This window comes from Erpetoichthys calabaricus, chromosome 12 (genome assembly GCF_900747795.2).
Source record: "Erpetoichthys calabaricus chromosome 12, fErpCal1.3, whole genome shotgun sequence".
NCBI lineage: Eukaryota > Metazoa > Chordata > Cladistia > Polypteriformes > Polypteridae > Erpetoichthys > Erpetoichthys calabaricus.
In genome coordinates, this window is record NC_041405.2 from 3,918,409 (window position 1) to 3,940,379 (window position 21,971).

Genomic DNA, 21,971 nt, shown 5'->3' on the forward strand with positions numbered 1-21,971 from the left:
ATGTTGTCAGAAAATGAAAAGTGGGCAGACAGTGTGCTGAAGAGGAGAGCGCGCACAAGCCTTAGAATTAAAGATGGAGTTTCATTATCTGCGAGGCCAGGGTTGAAAAACCAGCAGCCACTGCATAACTGCAGGACCCCCCTGCCCCATGGCATCGCTGACGTTGGCACCTTGAGTGTGTGTGTGGACGAGTTTTCAAGAGGACCTCAGAGTCGGCCAGCAGGGTTTTGTCCTGTCGTTGAAACAAAGAGGAAGAAGAAAAAGCAAAAAGCTTGTTGGCCTCAGGGCGCTGTCAGAACTGGCTTTGTTGGAGTTTCCAGGCGGGGTGTTTTGTCTTCACTCCACCAACATGACGATTCAGCTGCTCTTCCTTCTCCAGCTCGGTAAGCTTCACAAGTTTCTATGTGTTTGCTGCACTCGGGGCGACAGCTGGTGGTATTAAGTGGGATTTGTAGCCCGTCATTTAGGTAGAAGTCAGAATAGTTCTATTTAGTCCTCACCGTAAATTAATAAGCACAGAGCGGATTCACCGTCAGCGGAGTCTGAGTAACTGGGCAGTAAAGTCACGTAGCTTTCAAAGAAGCGACTGAGTGCGCGTTTGAGTTCTTGTCGCCGGTTAGGAGGAAAACAGTCTGTGAAATAAAAGTAAAAAAAATAATAATAATAAAACACACACGAGAAATATTCAGATATTCATTTAGAACACTTAATCACATAGACTAACGTTACCCCGTTTATCATTATTCCATGTATTCTCTTTTGAATTTTTTTCAAACTGGGGAGGCACGGTGGCGCAGTTGTAGTGCTGCTGCCTCGCAGTAAGTTCGCTTCCCGGGTCCTCCCTGCGTGGAATTTGCATGTTCTCCCCGTGTCTGCGTGGGTTTCCTCCCAGGATCCAAATGACATGCAGGTTAGCTGTACTGGCAATTGTCCTTGGTGTGTGTGCTTGGTGTGTGTGTGTCCTGCTGTGGGTTGGCCGGAATTGGTTCCTGCCTTGCGCCCTGTGCTGGCTGGGATTGGCTATAGGATATCGCGGGTTGGAGACTGACGGACTGACTGTGCTCACTAGCGACCATCACAAGCCAGTAAATGTACTATGAAGTTGTCTTGATTTACTCGCTTAGTAAGGGTACGTTTACGGACTTGGAAAAAAAAGAAAAACCCTGACTTTCGTTACGGCTCAACTACTTTCAGTATTGCTCTTCATTTTAGCATTGCTCAAACAGATAATTACTATTAATACAGACAAATAAATAATACACCCGAATACAATACAATGCAGTCGCCGAATTTGCTCGTTTGAAAATAAAAAAAAAACAACATATATTTGAAAGACGGTGCCAAGCTGCAATTTTTGCACCTTATATTTTACTAATATTTAACATTTATCCTATACACTTACATACATATAAATAAATGTATTTTATAATATAACGCTCTATCCAAGGTGCATTTTGTGCTCCATATACATTGATCACGGCATTCTGGCACAGCCAAAGCAGCAGTGTACTTCAAAGTCAAAGTCAAAGTGAACTTTATTGTCATATACAAGTATACAAATAGACGAAATTGTGAAGATCAGGGTCCACAGTGTAACAACATGACGTGCAAATAATAAATTAAAAAAAGAATTAAAATTAAGATTTAAATTTAAAGGGCGGCACGGTGGCGCAGTGGGTAGCGCTGCTGCCTCACAGTTAGAAGACCTGTGGTTCGCTTCTGGGTTCTCCCTGCGTGGAGTTTGTATGTTCTCCCCGTGTCTGCGTGGGTTTCCTCACACCTTTTCAAAGACATGCAGGTTAGGTGCATTGGCTATTCTAAATTGGCCCTAGTGTGTGCTTGGTGTGTGTGTGCTTGGTGTGTGTGTGTGTGTGTGTGTGTGCCCTGCGGTGGGCTGGCACCCTGCCCAGGATTTGTTCCTGCCTTGTGCCCTGTGCTGGCTGGGATTGGCTCCAGCAGACCTCCGTGACCCTGTAGTTAGGATATAGCGGGTTGGATAATGAATGGATGGATTTAAATTTAAAATTAAAACACAAACTAGACAAGACAAAGAAGTAGCAGCAATACTGGTCAGATCAGATCGTGTAGTTAGCAATATGAACATTGATGTAAATATTTGGTATTTGCAATCTAGATACCTAAATATAGTCAATAGATATGTAATATAATAAATAATAGATATAGATATTACAGAAGTCATCAGTGTATGATAATAATTGTTTAAGACGTGTAGACAATGACAGGTCAGAATGTTTCACAGCAGAAGGATAACAAGAATGTCCAAATAGTTAAAGGTCAGTATGAGATTTTCAGTTCTTCTCTCCCTGCACACTCGTCTTTACAGGTCAGTGGCTCGCATGTATAAAAGTTCTGTTTGTCGAGGTGGTCGAGGACGTGTGGAAGGTCCCAGGGGGCAGCCTGGTGTTAAGGAGTCTAACAGCTTGGGGGTAAAAACTCTCCTGCAGCCTGGCAGACTTGGCTCTAATGCTGTGGTGTCTTCTCTTGGATGGCAGAAGTGTGACAAGTCCATGTGAGGGGTGTAAGGGGGTCCTGCACAGTGCACAGGACACTACGTTTGTAAAATATGTCCTGTAGTGAAGGGAGAGGCTCCCCAATAATGTTCTCTGCTGTCTTCACTATCCTTTGTGGTCGGATATGTTGCAGTTGCCATACCAGGCAAAATAAATAAAATAATAAAAATTGGTATAAGCAAACCTGTTTATTTCTTATTAATAACTGACATGAACTATAAAATGATACTGGAACAAGTCTAATGACAACCTAAAAAGTTTATAGCTAAGTAACTCGGTGAGATGCATTTTTAAAAAAATGTATAAAATAATTGTTAAAATATTATGCTTTATTGACACGTTCATTTAACATAATATAATTAATTTAACAGAGAATGAAAAAGCTTCATTCATTTTATATACAAATATCATGTTGTGTCAGGATATATTCATTTAGTGCATTAATCACATTATCCATCCATTTTCTAACCCGCTGAATCCGAACACAGGGTCACGGGGGTCTGCTGGAGCCAATCCCAGCCAACACAGGGCACAAGGCAGGAACCAATCCTGGGCAGGGTGCCAACCCACCGCAGGACACACACAAACACACACACACACCAAGTACAATCCTCCTAACCTGCATGTCTTTGGACTGTGGGAGGAAACCCACGCAGACACGGGGAGAACATGCAAACTCCACACAGGGAGGACCCGGGAAGCAAACCCAGGTCTCCTAACTGCAAGGCAGCAGCGCTACCACTGTGCCACCGTGCCACCTAATCACATTATTTTTGATGAAAACAATTTTATTATATGCAACCGACTGTCTTTTTTTTTTATTATTTTAATCCGACATGTCATTTGTTTCAGTGCTGAATGGCTTTTTATTGGGCTGTGTGGTTCTTCTTAATCTTATCGCTTGACAACGAAAGAGTTCTTTGCATATGAATTTGGCTTTTCTGGCTTTCGAAAGGTTCCTGATATGTGAACAAGGCAGAAATATTTAGAAAGCGACCTAGTGGGATATGAGCAACAGGGACATGAAAAGTAAATAATAATAATAATGATAACTGTGAGGGACAGTTGTACGTTACTGTGCTGATTGTACACCTGCTGGCCTAATTCTTCGGTTAGAGAGAACCGCAGTTACACCAGAGAGAAGATCACACCCTTTTCCATCTTGCTTCAAGTACTTTAATAGATTTGTATACGTAAGTGTATTTGTGGTATCTAAACTAAAATAAATGAATACAATAAGTGCACAAATACAAATGAAATACATATATGCATATAACTAATTAAATGTCAAAGTTACACAGTATTCAGGAAGAGCAGTGTTAAACATCAATTACTGAACGTTACGTATTGTTTAATCTAACCAGTAGATGGCACTATTTACCAGAATAAAAGGTACAGCGAAACGCCCTAGACGGCATTCGTTTACAAAAAAAAAAAAAAAAACTTTACTTTTAATAATGCAAAAATTAACAAATTTCAACGTCCTGAGGCGAAGTGAAGTACAGCGCATCTCTCCCCAAAGGGCAACAGTGCACAGACTTAACAATAAGTTCATTTACAAACAGCAAACACAGCCATAATAGCGCTTTTGTATACTTGCACTCTGCGGTGGGTTGGCACCCTGCCCGGGATTGGTTCCTGCCTTGTGCCCTGTGTTGCCTGGGATTGGCTCCAGCAGACCCCCGTGACCCTGTGTTCGGATTCAGCGGGTTGGAAAATGGATGGATGGGTATATTTGCACTGACCATCAACATAAGTTGCAACATTAACTAATATATTAAGTTACAGTGAACGCTGCAAAACCACTGTAGCAGTAACGCACAACACACAGTTACAAAAGGTAACAGCAAACTGTAACTTGGAAAAATGCAAACAAGCAGGTAGAGAGTGTAAGCGCGTTACAATTCAGGAACAAAACGCTGTGCATGCGCAGTAGTCTTGTGGGGCGTGTCTTGCCTTTGTTCAGCATACAGCTGGGAATTTTGTACAATAACATAAAATAAACGTGTCCACTGGTCTGTGCTATAAATTTGTTTTCTGTATGATTCGAATAATTGTGATCATTTTATAGTCAAAATATGCTGAATTGGCGCATTTCCTGCTCAACTACACGGGAGAAACGCGAGGTGCGGTAGCGACGAGACTGCGCTCTCCTCACACACTGACGGGGTTGATGCCAGTGATTAGCGCGTGCCTGTCGCTGTCTCTCTGTATGTCATCAATATAAGGTTTGCAGACACGTTTATTATACACCCTGACTTACCACAGTCTGGCTAATATCTTTAATGAATGTGTCTGACATATTTAGTCTTGCTGATTGGACATAAAAGCGCAGTGAAAAGGCACAGGGTGAGTGAGGCAGACAGTACCGTGCCGGCCTGCAGGGGGCGCACGTGAGCCCAAGAGGCGCTCGATTTTGCTGTTCTTCTGCGCAGAAGCACCGATAGGTTAGCGAGATCAGAAAGTCACGTGCACTGCAGCGCTCCGTTTATTTTTATTTTATGTTCCGACTGACTGTCAAAACGGAAGATTATATATCTAAGTTTAAAAATTTCTCAAAACTGGACATTCATTCAAAACAGGAAGTGATAAATAACGGAAGACTAACGCTGGAGCTAAAAGGTTTGCAGGGACAACTGAATGTTGACCTTAAATAAAATATTCTTTTGCTTTTCTTGTTATCCTTTATTGAACAGTCTGCCTTCAAATTGAATAAAACATCAGAATGAAAAGCTTTTAAAAACAACTAAATTTTTCAATTAAGGTCAAATTGTTTTTTGTTCACCACTCTATACTTTCATTTGTAAATTGTGGAATTGCAACGGCATTTCATGAATTGCTAAATCAATGCCACCCTAGGACATTCATCCTTGACATCTCTGATTACTTTTTCAGTAAGTTCAAGTTCAAGTTTATTGTCCTGTGCACAGTAAGGAAACACGTTTCCCTGTACAATGAAATTCTTTCTTTGTTGTCCACACCAAATGACAAAACCAACGTATAAACATAAATAATAAGTAGCAGATAGATAATAAGTAACAGAGGCAGCATAAAGTATAAAAACAGAATAGAAGTATAAAATGTAATAATGTAGGTAGGTGTGTGATGGACAAGTCCAATACAGTTGTGTGAGGTTGATAGAATGAGGTGGCCCACGGTTATGAACTCCTGTCAGTTATTTAGGAGTCTAATGGCCTTGGGAAAGAAAGAGTTCTTTAGCCTGGAAGTCCTGCATTTCATACGTCTGTACCTCCTGCCTGAGGGTGGAAGTGTGAACAGTTCGTGTTGGGGGGGGGGGGGGGGGGGGGGGGGGGGGGGGGGGGGGGTCCTGGTGATCTTCTCTGCAGGCGTTTGCGGCCCATAGCCGTAGTGTTGCCATACCACATGGTGATGCAGCTGGTCAAGATGCTCTCATCAATGCAGCTATAGAAGTTGCCGAGGATCTTAGTCGACATACCAAACTTCCTCAGCCTCCTCAAAAAGTACAGATGCTGTTGAGCCCTCTTGACCAGCTGTGTGGTGTTAAGTGTCCAAGTGAGGTCCTCACTGATGTAGATGCCCAGGTATTTAATGCTGCTTACCCTCTCCACTTCAAGCCCTTGGATGAACAGTGGCCGGTGAGGTCTCCTCTCCTTCCTCATGTCCACTATCACCTCCTTCGTCTTGTCTGTGTTGAGGGTGAGGTTGTTATCCTCACATTATGATTCCAGACTGTCCTCCTTCCTCCTGTAGGCCACCTCATCCCCACCAGAGATGTGTCCTATCACTGCAGTTTCATCTGTGAACTTTAGGATGATGTTATCTTTGTGAGAGGCACCAGAGTTGTGGGTGAACAGGGTGTAGAGGATGGGGCTGAGGACACAACCCTGTGGGGTGCCTGTGTTTGTGATAATGGTGGCTGAAATCCTGGGCGTGCCAGTCAGAAAGTCTAGGAGCAAGTCAGAGAGGGTGGGGTGCAGGCCACGTGCAGACAGTTTATGGGGGATAACCGTGTTAAAGGTGGAGCTGTAGTCAACAAAGAGCATCCTGATGTAGGAGTCTTTGTTCTCCAGATGGGAGAGGGAATGATGTAGTGCGGCCGCGATGGCATCTGAGGTGGACCTATTGGGCCGGGGGTCCAGAGTGTCCGGTTTGCTGCTCTGAATGTGGGCCAACACCACTCTCTCAAAACACACCATGATGATTGGAGTGAGTGCTACTGGCCTGTAGTCATTCAGGTAGGTGGGTGGGATTTTTTTTAGCAAGGTGGACGATGATTGTAGTCTTAAAGCAGGACTGAGGGAAAGGTTGAAGATGGAGCAGAGAACATCAGCCAGCTCATTGACACATGCTCTGAGAGCCCACCCAGAGATGTTGTCTGGTCCTGCTGCCTTACAGGGGTTGATCTTCCTTAGTATTTTGTGTACCTGAACTGAAGAGACCATTGGGGGAGGCGGGGGAGTTGGGTGGTCCAGGTGTGTGTGTGTGTACCTCCACTCTGTGCTGTTGCTGGATGTCTCAAAGCGGGTGTAGAAAGTGTTGAGATCATCCTGCAGACTGTCGGTGGAGCTAATTGTGCTGGTGGTGGTCCTGTAGGCCCTGCCACATACGTCCAGAGTCAGCAGTAGAATAGAAGCCCTCCAGCTTCTCTCTGTAGTGCCCCTTGGCTGCCGTGATGGCTTTTCTTAGTCCGTACTTCGCAGCTTTGTACTCCGTCTCAGTGCCTGATCTGAATGCAAGAGAGCGGGCACGCAGCATGTGGCATACCTGACTGTTTATCCAGGGCTTCTGGTTGGGGAACTTCCTGACTGGTAGTGTGGGCATGATGTTGTCAATATACCCAGTCATAGTCCTGTACGCTGATAGAAGAGTCCTCCAGAGTGGCTGCAATCCTAAACACATCCCAGTCTGTCTGAGTGAAACAGTCCTGCAGGGAGCTCTCAGTCGCTTAATGATGGGGTTTGTTTGTTTCAGCCTTTGTCTGTACGCCGGGTACAGGAACAGAGAGATGTGGTCCGAGTGTCCGAAGTGAGAGTCGGGTGCAGCCCTGCTGTATGTTGCTGTAAACCTGATCCAGTGTGTTCTTTAAGACTTTACTATCAATCTTATTTTCTATTATTCCTTGTTCTAGTTGGTATTATTATTATTCATGTAACAAATACCATATCACTTTTGAAAGTTGTTGTTTTTATATCTGAAGTAATAAAGCACAAGTCAAATTCCGTTACAATGAATATCTTTACAACAAAGTATTTTTATGGTCCCGACAGTTTCCCCATAAGACGGAGTCTATAAAAATCTCGTTACTACGAAATACATTCAGCAGATACTTTCATTACAACAAACTGCTCTTGAAGTGCCTGAATGAATCATCCGCAGGTCAGTTATTTCTGTGGTCGCAGCTCAGTTGTACACGACAATCCCCAAACACAAACATTGTCATTTTTCTCTTTCCTCGTATTGTTTTTTTTTTGCTGTGTTTGTTTTCAGTGATACCTTTTGCTTATCGCTCGTCAACATTTGAAAAACATCCATTTGAATTTAACTCATTGTCATCATCCTTTAGAAACAGCAGACACAAAAAATACGACGACAGTTCACATTAAGAAGAAAAAACAACTTGACATTTTTGTGGCTCTCGATTCCGGCAAAAAAGGATAAAAGACGTTGTCAGTGAATTTGGAATTTTGCCATCAACACTGTCAACTTTCTTGAAATGACGGAGCAAAAACAGAAGAAAATTCTCGGGTTGCAAACCTTAGGCCTCAGCGCAAACGTACGTGAACTGCTGCATTCGAAGACATCAATAAAGCCATTATTCCTCTCATCTTTGGCAAGCTGACCTGTCCTCAGTGTTTTAAGTTGCGTTACATTCCTTCCGTGTGAGTATAAAGCAAACCGGCGATTTTGGACGACTCAAGACATTTTGGGAAGCTGGCTGTGACAACTTGACAAGGATGTTGTGATGTGCGAGTCGCTGTCTTGCACCCCAAAACACGAGGCTGAGTCTCAGTACTTTAGCAAAACCAACTTTATTCCGCTTCAAACAGGAACAGCCTGGTTATTTATTCAAAGTCAAAGGCAAAGTCAAAGTGAACTTTATTGTCATCTCAGCCATATACAACTATACAGATAGACGAAATTGCGAAGCTCAGGGTCCTATTGTAGCGGGATCTACCGCTCTCCTATACACAGACACAGCAGTCAGGCAGGGTCAGGGTCAGGGTCAGGTTAGAGGCCAAGTAATACTGCGCCGTTGCATTTATAATGTTCCCTACATCACACTGCAACCGCGATCGGCTCGGATTTGTTTCTGTGGCACTCCGAAAAGAGTTCAGAATCCTGACAGTATGAAGAAGAAAAAAAGGAAGATTCTTTGGGCATCATTTGTACCCTGAAAATGTATTATCACAAAGGAAATGTTGGGAAAAATTCTCGCCAGCATAACTTGTAGGCAGGAGGAGATGAAAATGAATGTGGAAGCAGCTACTGAAATGATTGCAAACGCCTGGACGCAAGCTAAAGAAAGCACTATAGCGACAAATACAGAATCTCATTACTACAAAATATTTTTTAGGTCCGTGGCACTTTGTTGTAACAGAATTTGACCTGTAGATATTTTTTACGAGCACTTGGAGCAGCCAGGGGTTTGCCATACAATCCATGCTGAGAGGTTTATTAAGGCTGAGGGTGAGAGCTCCACCCAATAATAGGGAATGGTATGTCAAGTAAGACATCTTTAGTTGATAAATGGCTATAACCAAAGATATTCAGCCTTTGTATATTTAAATACAGTATATCCCTAGAGACAAAAGTAATATTTAGGTCTGAGATATATTTGAAACATTGTATGTTGTTCGTGCCGATAATAAGTAAGTCTGAGAAAGGCCACCAATGGGTCTCTGGGTCTAGTTGTATGGCATCCTCTTGCTCGTTTTTTTGTCTTGTTCTCTGTTGTTTATCTAACCATTCTCATCTGGATTTATCTTGCTTTGTAAGTTGCTTTGGATCAGATAGATAGATAGATAGATAGATAGATAGATAGATAGATAGATAGATAGATAGATAGATAGATAGATAGATAGATAGATAGATAGATAGATAGATAGATAGATAGATAGATAGATACTTTATTAATCCCCAAGGGGAAATTCACAAGGCATCTATGAAATAATTAAATAATAACATAATTTTCACTCCTTTCTTTATGTTTCAGTTCTGCTGGTGGGTCATGGACAAGCACAACATCCAGGTGAGACAATCTTTCTTGTTCTTGCACTTAGCAGGTCAACACAAGGGTGGTCCGATCCACATGAGTGAGAAGAATTGCACACAATTTCTCCTCAGGAAAGTCTTCTGCTTCTCAACACTACCTTTCTATCATCTTCTCTTCCCAAACTAACGCATTCCTAATAAAACAAACAAATTCCTAATAAAAGAAATTGTAAAAAGTGAAATAAAGAACAAAAATAAAAGAAGACTGTGAGAAGGGGTCACACTGAGTTCCAATAAATAGTTGAACACTCCATAGAAGTAATTTCAAGGGACCATTAGGCAGATTCTTGATAGCGGCAGCACTCTTCATTCTTGAATGGCCTTCATTTGCTGTTTTCCCTTCTGGGGTTTCCATCATTGGTGATACAGCAGTTGCAGAAGGTGAACCTGCCACCAAACTGGCTAAACAGAACATTGAAAATGTGATCTGTAGGGACATATCTCCCTCTTGTGGTGGTGATAAAACAAGTCTTTTACCAATTCCAGTGGTTTCTCTATCATGATAAGTCCAGCCATCCATTGTTCAACCCGCTGAATCCGAACACAGGGTCACAAGGGTATCAAGATAAGTTAAGGCTCTAATGCTGTTCTCCATAATATCTCACAATGTCTGTGAAGATTATTGTGAGGAGAATTTGAACAAGAGATGAACTTTTCAGACAAAGAATCAGAATTTTAGAAAGACTGGGTCAATATCGAAAGAGAAATGAGAGATCAAGCAAACAAAGCACGAGGGCAAAAGCTGAGTCACAAGTCATGATGAACAGAAGTTCAAAAAACTGAAATGAAGCCAATTAAATTTTTTATTCTGGTATAGTAAAATCTACCTAACCCTAACCTATAGAACCTACTTCCTCATGGTGTGGATTGGATATTTGGTACCAAGTAACGGAAAGATGCATTTACTAAAAGCAAAAACAAGCCATGCAAACAAGGCCAAGGGAGAAGCCCTTGGAACTTAAAGGCCAGGAGGCCACTTCCCAGTTCTTAACCTTATCAAAGCCTACAGGTACCTTAGGGAACCTGAATGACGAGGGTCAGGGACTCTGTGGCCAGGACCAAATCCCATTGGAAGTCTGGATGGTGAGGGCCAGTGACTCCATGGCCAGACCCATACCGCGACTAAAAGCCCACCAGGCCAAAGGAGAGCCAAAAAGACGATATCTCTAGAACATTAGAACATGGGCTTTGTCTTAGAACATTAGAACACTCTAGACGAGAACAGTCCATTCAGCCCAACAAAGCTCGCCAGTACTATCCACTTATTTCTTCCAAGAAAACATCAAGTCGAGTTTTGAAAGACCCTAACGTCTTACTGTCTACCACACTACTTGGTAGCTTATTCCAAGTTTCTATCGTTCTTTGTGTAAAGAAAAACTTCCTAATGTTTGTGTGAAATTTCCCCTTAACAAGTTTCCAACTGTGTCCCCGTGTTCTTGATGAACTCATTTTAAAATAACAGTCTCGATCCACTGCACTAATTCCCTTCATAATTTTAAACACTTCAATCATGTCACCTCTTAATCTTCTTTTGCTTAAACTGTAAAGGCTCAGCTCTTTTAATCTTTCCTCATAATTCAACCCCTGTAGCCCTGGAATCAGCTGAGTAGCTCTTCTCTGGACCTTTTCTAGCACTACTATGTCCTTTTTGTAGCCTGGAGACCAAAACTGCACACAGTAGTCAAGATGAGGCCTCACCAGTGCATTATAAAGGTTGAGCAGAACCTCCTGTGACTTGTACTCCACACATCGTGCTATATATCCTAACATTCTGTTAGCCTTCTTAATGGCTTCTGAACACTGTCGGGAAGTCGATAGCTTAGAGTCACTATGAGTCCTAAATCCTTCTCATAAGGTGGACTCTCGATTTTCCGACCGCCATTATGTATTCAAACCTAACGTTTTTACTTCCTATGTGTAATTCTTTACATTTACTGACATTAAATTTCATCTGCCACAAATCTGCCCAAGCCTGTCTGCTATCCAAGTCCTTCTGTGATGATATAACGGATTCCAAATTATCTGTTTAATCCACCTATCTTAGTATCATCTGCAACTTAACCAGCTTGTTACTTATATTCCTATCTAAATCATTTATATATATTAAAAATAGCAGCGGCCCTAGCATTGACCCCTGTGGAACACCACTCTTAACATCGGCCAATTCTGATGAGGTTCCTCGCACCATCACCCTCTGCACATCACCCTGAACTCCCATCCATCCATCCATTTTCCAACCCGCTGAATCTGAACACAGGGTCACGGGGGTCTGCCGGAGCCAATCCCAGCCAACACAGGGCACAAGGCAGGAACCAATCCCGGGCAGGGTGCCAACCCACCACAGGACACACACAAACACACCCACACACCAAGCACACACTAGGGACAATTTAGAATCGCCAATCCACCTAACCTGCATGTCTTTGGACTGTGGGAGGAAACCAGAGTCTGGTATGAAACCCACACAGACACGGGGAGAACATGCAAACTCCACACAGGGAGGACCTGGGAAGCGAACCCAGGTCCCCAGATCTCCCAACTGCGAGGCAGCAGCGCTACCCACTGCTCCACCGTGCCACCCCCCTGAACTCCCACCTCTTTTTAATTTGATGCCCAACCTCTCATGTGGCACCTTATCAAATGCTTTCTGAAAGTCCAGATAAATAATATCATAAGCTCCACTCTGGTCATATCCTTTTGTTGCCTCCTCATAGAATTCCAGCATGTTAGTAAAACACGACCTCCCTCTTCTGACCCCATGCTGACTGTTCCTAATAATTCCTGTCCTTGCCAGGTGTTGCTCGATCTTATCCTTAATAATTCCTTCCATTAATTTTCCTGTGATGCATGTTAAGCTTACTGGCCTATAGTTGCTTGGATCTGCCCTGTCACCCTTTTTATATAATGGGATGATATTTGCCATTTTCCAGTCCTTCGGAATCTCTCCAGTGTGCAATGACTTTCTAAAAATATGCGTCAAGGGTTTATATCTGCACTCACTAGCCTCCTTAAGAACACGAGGATAAATATTATCTGGTCCTGGTGATTTGTTCGATTTCAGCTTATTTAATCTGAGCAGCACTTCTCCCTCTACAATTTCCAAATCCCTCAGTACCTCCTTAGTAGTCCCTGTTACCTCTGGGAGGTTATCCACTTGCTCACTTGTAAACAACTCAGAAAAATGTAAGTTTAAGGCATCCGCTATTTCACTGTCTGTATCTTTTAATTCCCCTTTACTATTCCTGATGCACTTGACCTCCTACTTGACGTTAGGATGTTATCTAGTATCTGTACCTAGATATAGCCCACATAAGAAGGGAACAAGGCCCAAGGAAGAGCCCTTGGAACTTAGAGGCCAGGAGGATACTTTCCAGATGTTAATCTTACTCAAAGTCTACAGGTCCCTAAGGGAGCCTGAATGACGAGGGTCAGTGACTCCGTGGACAGACCGATACCACAGCTCAAAGCAAACAAGGCCAAAGAGGAGACTGGAGAGCTAAAAACCCGATAACACTAAGTACCTAATCTAGTATCTGTACTCAGATATGGCCCACATAAGAAGGGAACAAGGCCAAGGGAGAAGCCCTCAGGGCTTGTAGGTGAGAAGGTTACTTCCCAGTCCTTAACCTTACTGCAAAGCCTACAGGGCTAGGCGGAACCTGGATGACAAGGGTCATGACCAGATGAAAACCCCAGCAGCAAGCCTGGATGACAAGGGCCATATGACTCTGTGGACAGACCCATACCATAGTTCAAAGCCCACGAGGCCAAAGGGGAGGCTGGAGAGCCAACAAGCCGATAAATTTATGGACCCCATCCACTGTATATCTATCCAGTTGACCCTATCCACTATATCTGTACCCAGATATGGCCCACATAATCACAGCACACAATGCCAAGTGAGAAGTCCCTCGAAGCTTAGAGGCCAGGAAGCTTCTTTCCAGAACCTAACCCTAACTCAAAGCCTACAGGGCCAGGGGAGCCTGGATTGACGAGGATCAAGCATCACATCCCCCATGGCCTAACCCAACTCCAAAGCCCATAAGGTCAGAGGGGAGCCTGGAGAAAGACAGCAAACGAGCCAATAACTCTAAGGACCCTATCCACCATCTGGCTAATACAATAATACCAAAAATACTTGTTGGGATAAGGGCCGATAACTTGAAGTTTGGATGGACAATGCTTTCGCCCTTCGAAGGGAATCTCCTGTGCATTCCGGAGTGACTTTGGGAACAGAGTTTACCTCACAAAAAATCCTAAACTAATGCTATACTTGCTTGTTTGAGAATGTTCTGTCAGCAAACTGGTAGGTAAACATTCTGAGCAAGCAGCACTGAAAGATATGCTTTGAAAACAAAAGAGGGCTGAGAAAAAAAGGAAAGCAATGCAAACACGAGAGACAAAATTCGATGTCGAGAGAACAAACAAGAGGTCAAAACCAAACGTGACACGTGAGTAGAGTTTGCACAAGGCTTTTAGAGAGTTTTGGTATATGCAGATCGGATAAGAAAATGAATCCTTAGCCATTCTTTTATCGCGTCCCTTCGATTAACCACCGGTCACGACCTCAGAGGCCACGCCCTCGAAACGCAGGAGAGCGGACCTAAAGTCGGGATTTCAAGATGGTGGCGATTGAGGACCTAAAATGGCGCCCAAGACATTGCAAAACAAAACACAACATCTAAATCGTTAAAAATTTAAAGCATTTTATAAAAAGAAGACAATACCCAACCTCAAAAAACCCCAATCCAAGTACGAAAATGCAACTAAATAATCATCGTGACAAAGGAAGTAACTAACGCTAAAGAGATTTGTTCTTTATCCAGCTGAAGGATAATGTCTAAAGGGACCATCAGCATATTTAACCTGGAATTCCAGTAACATCACAAACACGACGATCGTGGTCAGGTGACACATATATCACGTCACGTCAACAAATAATGGAAAGAACGAGAAAGGAAATGAAGTTCATCAAAATAACTCTAAACAATCTCTCTGTAATAAAAAGAACATAAAATGACACAAAACACGCCAATCAAAACGTCTCACTGCTACACAGAACCTTAAACTTCTCGCAGGTCAAGTCCCAGCCAGGCCCCAGCCCTTATACTGCCTAAGAGCTCCATCCTGGTGTTTGTTATACGACATGGTGGGCTGCAAGCCCCATTGTAAAGTCTCTGTGCCCACCTGTTTGCCCAACAGTAACTCTGGGACAGGAGATAACTTGATTGTGGGCGGTGACGTTCTTCCTCAATGGTTTCTGTCCAGCATGGTGGTGTACACGATGCCCTTACGGGAATTTCCTTTTGCTCTGATGCTTTTCGTGACGTTTACAAGATGTTTGCTGTTTCCCTTTTTTTTTCTTCCATAGGATGTGGGGTCCCCGTCATTAACAGCAGAATTGTTGGGGGAACGGCAGCAACAGAAGGTGCCTGGCCTTGGCAAGTGAGCCTACGTTGGATGGGTTCGCATATATGTGGAGGGTCTGTCATCCAAAACGAGTGGGTGGTCACTGCTGCTCATTGCTTTAAAAGGTGGGTCAGCCCACTTTCAGCTGAAGACATGTGGAAGAAATTCATTGGAAATATATTAAGGAAAGAAATCTCGTCGCCAACTAGGGCTGCTTTGAGTCAGAAATCAGGCAGGAGGAAGCTTGCTCGTGTCTCTTTTATTTCTCTGCGCTGTTACAGCAGACTGCTAAGGGACAGCACTCTGAGCGGAGGTCTCAAAGGGACGGTCAGAGAGCAAAGGCCGAGACAACTGAATTTGTATAACAATGCTGAATTAACGTTTACATATCACCCGACATTCACTCTGATTGGTTCACAAGCTTGCAGTCATTCCGATTGGTTCATTGGCTTACACACCCAAATAATGTATAACCCAAATAAAAGCCTCGTTCTGCTACATTCTTATGCTTCTCAATATCTCTTACTGTAAAGCTCTTATTCTTTTATGAAAAACTGCGTATGTGATGATGGGTATGTCAAGTCTTACTGGGTACATGAAAGAACATGACATCAGCCAGCTCCTTTAAGTGTCGCCCCAGACATTTCTGTCTCTTTACTTAACTCTTTTGAGGCTGGTGTCGACATATAATGACGTACAGTAGTAACTTCATGCAGCTGCTGGTCGCTACACAAAAGCATTCAGCTCAACAATCAGCTAGGGACCGATCAGCTGATGCTGCTACATCACTTTCATTTATGATCTCCAGATCACTTGCATCAAAATCGGAGTGCAGTACTTCTGAGTCCAATTCAGCAGCAATGCGCAAAACGTTGTCTATGGAGTATTTTGCTTTGCGCATTCGCTATTCTCTCTTATCAGATCCTCCAAGACAACTGAAAAAATCTTCAGCCCTCAAAGAGTTAACCCTCTCAGCAGTCCCTTCATGATATTTTTATAGACAAATACCACACATTTCTTTGTAATGTGCACTGCACACCACGACACTTCATGTACAATAACTGTGCCACCCTTAAATCGTTCACCTGGTTTCCCTTTATTGTCTCACAGACGTCTCTTCTCAGCTGCTAACCACATTGAGAATATGGCAGCCACTCCACTGTACCTTGAATATATTATTATAAAGATTAGTGTGTTTGTTATTTTGGCATACCTACAGTTACTGTTAACTCTATGGTTTATATGAGTGTGAGGTACCTGCTTTATAGCGCCCCACCTGTACAGCCTTACCTGCACGTGGACAGCTGCCTCAAGCAAGGGGACTTACCAGCTGTGCACAAGCAGACCAGACGTTGGTCTCCAGACCTGAGGTACATCTGTGCCAGTCACCACGCTGCTTTGTACTGAGGACATCTTCCAGCTTCCTATCTCAGACCTGTGGAGTGTTTCCGGGGTCTTACGCGAAGCACTACCCTCTGGCAGTACCCATAGACCCTGACAGGGCTGCGTCTCCAGAGTCAAATTCCAATGCCACCCTGTGGGTATCCTAAAGTGATCCACCCTGAGTAATATTGGCACCTGTTGTATGGTGGAATGAGCTGCTCTCACTGGCCTTATACACCTGTTCCTCCCATTATGGCCTCCTGGCCGGTGTCACACACATGTGCACGGGGAGCAGCAGGAAGGTCTGGTTAGTGCTGAAAGGCCGGTAAATGGGGCCAGTCATGTGCACTAATGCCTGTTCTCCATCCCTGCAGGAACAAATGACATCATTGGTACTTCCCCGCCCTAGATGACCTCACTTCCTGTCCTCCGCTCAACTACATAAGCCCACCATCCCTCCTTTGCAGCAGTCTGACGTGGGAATCAGTCCTAAGAGAGAACTCGTTAAACTAACAAACATTTTGTTTCTTTACAGCCATCCCTACAATATACGGAGTGGATCCCCCCCGCCAAACCTTTATCATTTGTTGTTTCTGTCCCTTTGTGGCAGCTACAAACCAATACACCCTGGCAAGACTGCAGTGCACTCAAGGCACACGAGAAAAACCACCGGAAGAAGCAAAACTCCACATACTGTATAACATTTGGGTTCAACTCTTGCATGCGGTTTATCGGCCTTGAGTTTTGCTTCTTGCTTTGGCCTTGGCATGGAGTGGTACATCTTACAGATCCGACCCTTTCCTGACTCTGCCTCTGCTTCTTTTCCCGATTTCGTTGCTCTCTCGCTATCAACACAAGGACACAGGAAGCCACTCCCCCCTACTGTTACCTAGCAACCTGGTTTTTGGGATTCATGCACAGGAGGTTCATTTCTGTCTCTGGTGCATCTTTAGGATTGTGATCACCAGGATTGTTACCATACTTGGCAATGCTGGAGAGCGCACTATAAGAACATGTCTGGCGTTTCAACAAATTCTCAGTGTGAGAGGACTTCTGACATATTATTTATTTATTTTTTTAACTACAAATCTTTATTTAAATCCTAAATGACAGACAGACACTTGCGGTGTTAATGCACGTAATCACTTCAGGACAGAAACTAGATGGCTTTCTTCTTGTGTCAATGGCACAAATTTCGCCAGAAGCAAAATGCAACTTGCTTCATGAATTTCACCGCACATGGAATTTCACGCAAATGGTTTTACTCTTCATTAGGAGAAAACCAATCGGCTGTAACTGTACTTCAGTTTGTATGTGGAAGACCAGAAAGAAAATCTCTCAAAAATTAAAGCCATCTCTCTTTTGCCTTCCAGCTCCCTGAACACCTCTTACTACGAGCTTTACCTCGGCATTCTCTTCAGCAATGGAATAAACCCCATTAATGTCACCCGTCACTTGAAGAGTATTTTCATCCATCCAGACTACATAAACTTTGACCAAGGAAATGACATCGCCCTGCTGCAGCTGGACGCGCCTGTGAACTACACGGAGCTGATCCTCCCAGTGTGTCTCCCCACCCAGAATTCCACTTTCTCAGCTCAGGATAACTGCTGGGTGACGGGCTGGGGTAACATCAGAGAAGGAGGTGAGTGACTGCCAGGCTGTGTGCCAGTCCCGTTCTTCTGCCTCGTCCACCCATTTCCTTCTTAGTTCAGCTTAGGCACACACTCCGTTAAAGCAAGAAGAACGTCTTCCCGATAGGCCGTGAGTGACATGGTCATGCGATGCTTTGATACCAAAAATCACGTCTAGCAGGACAAAATTTATTAAAGATGGACTGGGAAATGAAGGTACAAAAATGATGAAACAAATCGTCGTGATTCTGTCAAACCTTGGGTGTATTGCAGGAGACCGAGTAATGGAATCAGGATAATCCCAGATTTCTGACACCTGATTTTCGTTTGGAGATCATTTATTTAAATTTTAGTTTCAGCAGACATTTTGTTTTTTTAGGGGGTGTCGCCGTTTTGAGGACTCTCCTCATTACCACAATGCAGCAGGATGGCGTGATGATGTCATCATCGGTGCGACTCTATAAAGGGCTCCTCTCACAACTCTAGCCTATCTGAGATTGGATTTATTTGGGATTTGTGTGGTTTTCTATTGTTTTTTAAGAATTTTTAGGCTACAGCTTTTTGATTCTTTTCGGTTAGTGTCATTCCTCTCTTTGACCTCACTACTGCTATGTTCTCCCAGTCCTACCTCATAATCATTTTTGAAATCCGTACAGCAGCAGTCATGTCGCTCTAGACATTTCAAACTCTGGTGAACTCTTCGACTTTTGCCATCTCTTGGATCTAAACAGATTATGATCAGTTGACATGGAAGGCCTGGGAATGGATCCACTAACAGCTGCACTCTTTGCCTCAGGTTCAAGAACGTGAGATTGTAACCCTCAGAATAAAAACAGCCGCTGATCACAAAGCTGGGAGTCGGCGAGGCGACTCTCTAATTATTCATTTCCTTTTCCAGTTCTCCTGCCGAGCCCTGGCATTCTTCAGCAGGTGAAAGTGCCAATCGTCTCCAACGCAGACTGCAATGTGATGTATCAGGGCGAGACGGTCATACTAAGTGACATGACCTGCACAGGTTACCCAGTGGGGGGTAAAGACCCTTGCCAGGTAGGCATCACTCTCTCCTCCTTTTCATCTTTTTAATTATTTTTGTTTTCTGCTCGATTCACTCAGCTTTTCCCCCAGAGAGTTCTCTTTTGATTATTTAAGGGGTCTCTGCCCCCTCTCGCTCTTTTTGTCTCTGCAGGGAGATTCTGGAGGACCCCTGGTGTGCCAGAGTAGCACTAATGGCTCCTGGATTCTGGCGGGTATTGTCAGCTTTAGCGACGGATGCGCCAAAGCGGGAAAGCCCACAGTCTATGCCCGCGCCTCCTCATTCACAGTCTGGATTCAGAAAATGACCAACGTGACCACCATCCTCGAATACCAGACCTCTGGCGTGTCTCGCCTTGAAGAAACTTTGCCTCTTTCTGCTTTGTTGATTTTGTCAATTCTGTCACTTTGATCGTCAATGAATGAGCGAGTTCTACTGTCTTGGGGTTACTCACAGACAGGTCTCGATTTTATCATATCCCCCAGACATCGAGTCAACCTTCAAGTCCCAAGGAGGATTACTTCTGAACTGGAAAGGTGATGACAATGTGGCGTTATCGTTTTGGTGACACCCGGGCTTAAGCAATCAGTCTCTATCAAGCGGGTCACACTTGAGGTTTCTGTGCGGCCATTTTTGTTAATTAGTTGCTGCTTCATTTTAATGGACTCTTTTTAGGACTCGGAGGCAGCAAGAAACCTAACTGATCTGTAAACACGTGCTGTCTGTGTAATGGGCTGTGGACATCCAGCGAACTCACTGCACTAGTTCAGGATGAATGACGCCAGCCTGGTGGGGAGAATGTTGCATTTGAAGTAATGCCTGGCACAGAACAGACGATGTTTTAATCGATAAAGACGATAAAAAGGTGACAGACCTTTACGTTTAACAACAGGTTGCATGGGTTTCTGTCCTCTAGAGGGGATTTAGCTTTTGGAGTGCACACACAAGGAAATTATACCATTTAAGAACATCATACATTAAGCGATTCATACCCACAATTTGGAGAGTCCTCATTCCCCAACCCTGGGGGTCTGCAGAACTTTTCGTGAACAAACTTACATTTTCATCAGGGTCTCAGCCCTGGCTTAGGCATAGTTTCATTTTCTTGTGATCATTTTATTTTTCTTTAAATGTGCGGGTAAGTCAATAATTATTTCCTTTGGGTGGGCTGTGCAGCTTTCTCCATGCACAAGTAGAAACCTGGGGCCTCATGTATAACGCCGTGCGTAGAACTCACACTATAACATGGTGTAAGTACAAAAGCGGGAATGTGCGTACGCACAGAAAAATCCAGATGCAGGAATCTGTGCGTATGCAAACTTTCACGTTCTTCCACTACATAAATCCCGATCAGCGTGAAAAGTAACATACGTGCACGCGCCTTCTGTCCCGCCCCAACTCCTCCCAGAATTACGCCTCTTTGAATATGCAAATCAATATAAATAGCCTTCTGTGAAAAGACAATGGGAAAAGCACGGGGGGAAAATATAAGAATTTCAGTGAATACCAAGTGGAGGCAAAGGAAAAACGTACTATTTGTTGGTTTAAACAGTGGGATAAAAAACAAAAGGAAGTTGATCGAGTGACAGTGTCGGAAAAACTCAAAGGCTCAAGTTCACAAAGTCGCACAGTGCCCGAAATAAAAAAGAAATCACATATCAAAGTCGCCGTGAAAAGGCAAGTCGTAGCCCACCGTCTGAGTGTTGTATGAAAGCTTATTAGGGTACAAACAAAAAACATAGGCACACAGTGGGAAAAAAGCATGAAATGTCAACTGTAATCACGAAATTTCCACTTTAATCACGTAGTTTATTTTGTCATTAAAGTAGAACATCATAAACTTCATCTTAAAATCGTTTATTTTACTAGTTTCTCAAGTAGCACGTTAAATGCTTTGTTCTGTGTTTGATCTTCTATGTGCTCTGTGTGTGAATCACTACGTGCTTCCGTTCTTTCTCTTTCTCCGACAGGACACATAATCCATTACGTTCGTAATATTACATCTCTCTGAATAATTAAAATACTGAGATGTATATGTGATATCTTTTTCATGATGATAGGAATGAAAGCATGTTATTAAACATGGGAACACGGTGGCGCAGTGATTGTTCATATCTCACGCAAGAGGCTTGCTGCGCAATGTGCGACCTTCGATGAAATAATTTATTACAGAAATACTGTCTCTTTCAAACGTACTAACCTCCAATTCCTGTCCTTACTTTTCTTTCTCCAAATACCTAATCGCCACACAATCAGCTCTGTAATAGACGTGAAGCCATCTGTAAGCTGAGAAGGTCGATTCTTCAAAACTTTTAAGGAACATTGAAATATCTTCGTAGTACATGTTTAATTATTCTATCCGTCTATCCTTCCAGTGTCGCGTCAGCGCAAGAATACAGCGCAAGGCAGGAACAATCCCTGAACTAGCTAGTGCTGCAGCACCGTGTCCTCACATGTTTAATTATTAACAATACAGATTATTTAAATGAAGTTAAAGTTTTATCTGTATACTATAAGCAACATATTTTGCTGCATTTCATCTTAAAAATGATATTGTAATCATACGCATTTTATAAAGTGCCGCAGGTTGTGCAATATTATAACTGTGGTGCAAGTTTACAGTGAGGTAATTGAACTTTTAAGTACAAACAGTTCTACAAGGAGCACTTGATGGACTGATTGAGTGCGTTTATAGTTCTTGGGATGAAACTGTTTCTGAAACGCGAG

General features: G+C 43.3%; 1 protein-coding gene across 1 annotated transcript; it reads left to right on the plus strand.

Annotated features, from left to right (window-relative positions):
* The first annotated feature begins 315 nt into the window (after positions 1-315).
* LOC114662246 (serine protease 27-like) lies at positions 316-20,236 on the plus strand. Its single transcript, XM_028815639.2, has 6 exons — positions 316-383; positions 9,727-9,762; positions 15,157-15,319; positions 17,951-18,222; positions 19,110-19,258; positions 19,398-20,236. Exons 1-6 carry the CDS (start codon positions 350-352, stop codon positions 19,653-19,655), a joined length of 912 nt encoding a protein of 303 aa, XP_028671472.2. The 5' UTR covers positions 316-349; the 3' UTR covers positions 19,656-20,236.
* The last annotated feature ends 1,735 nt before the right edge of the window (positions 20,237-21,971 follow it).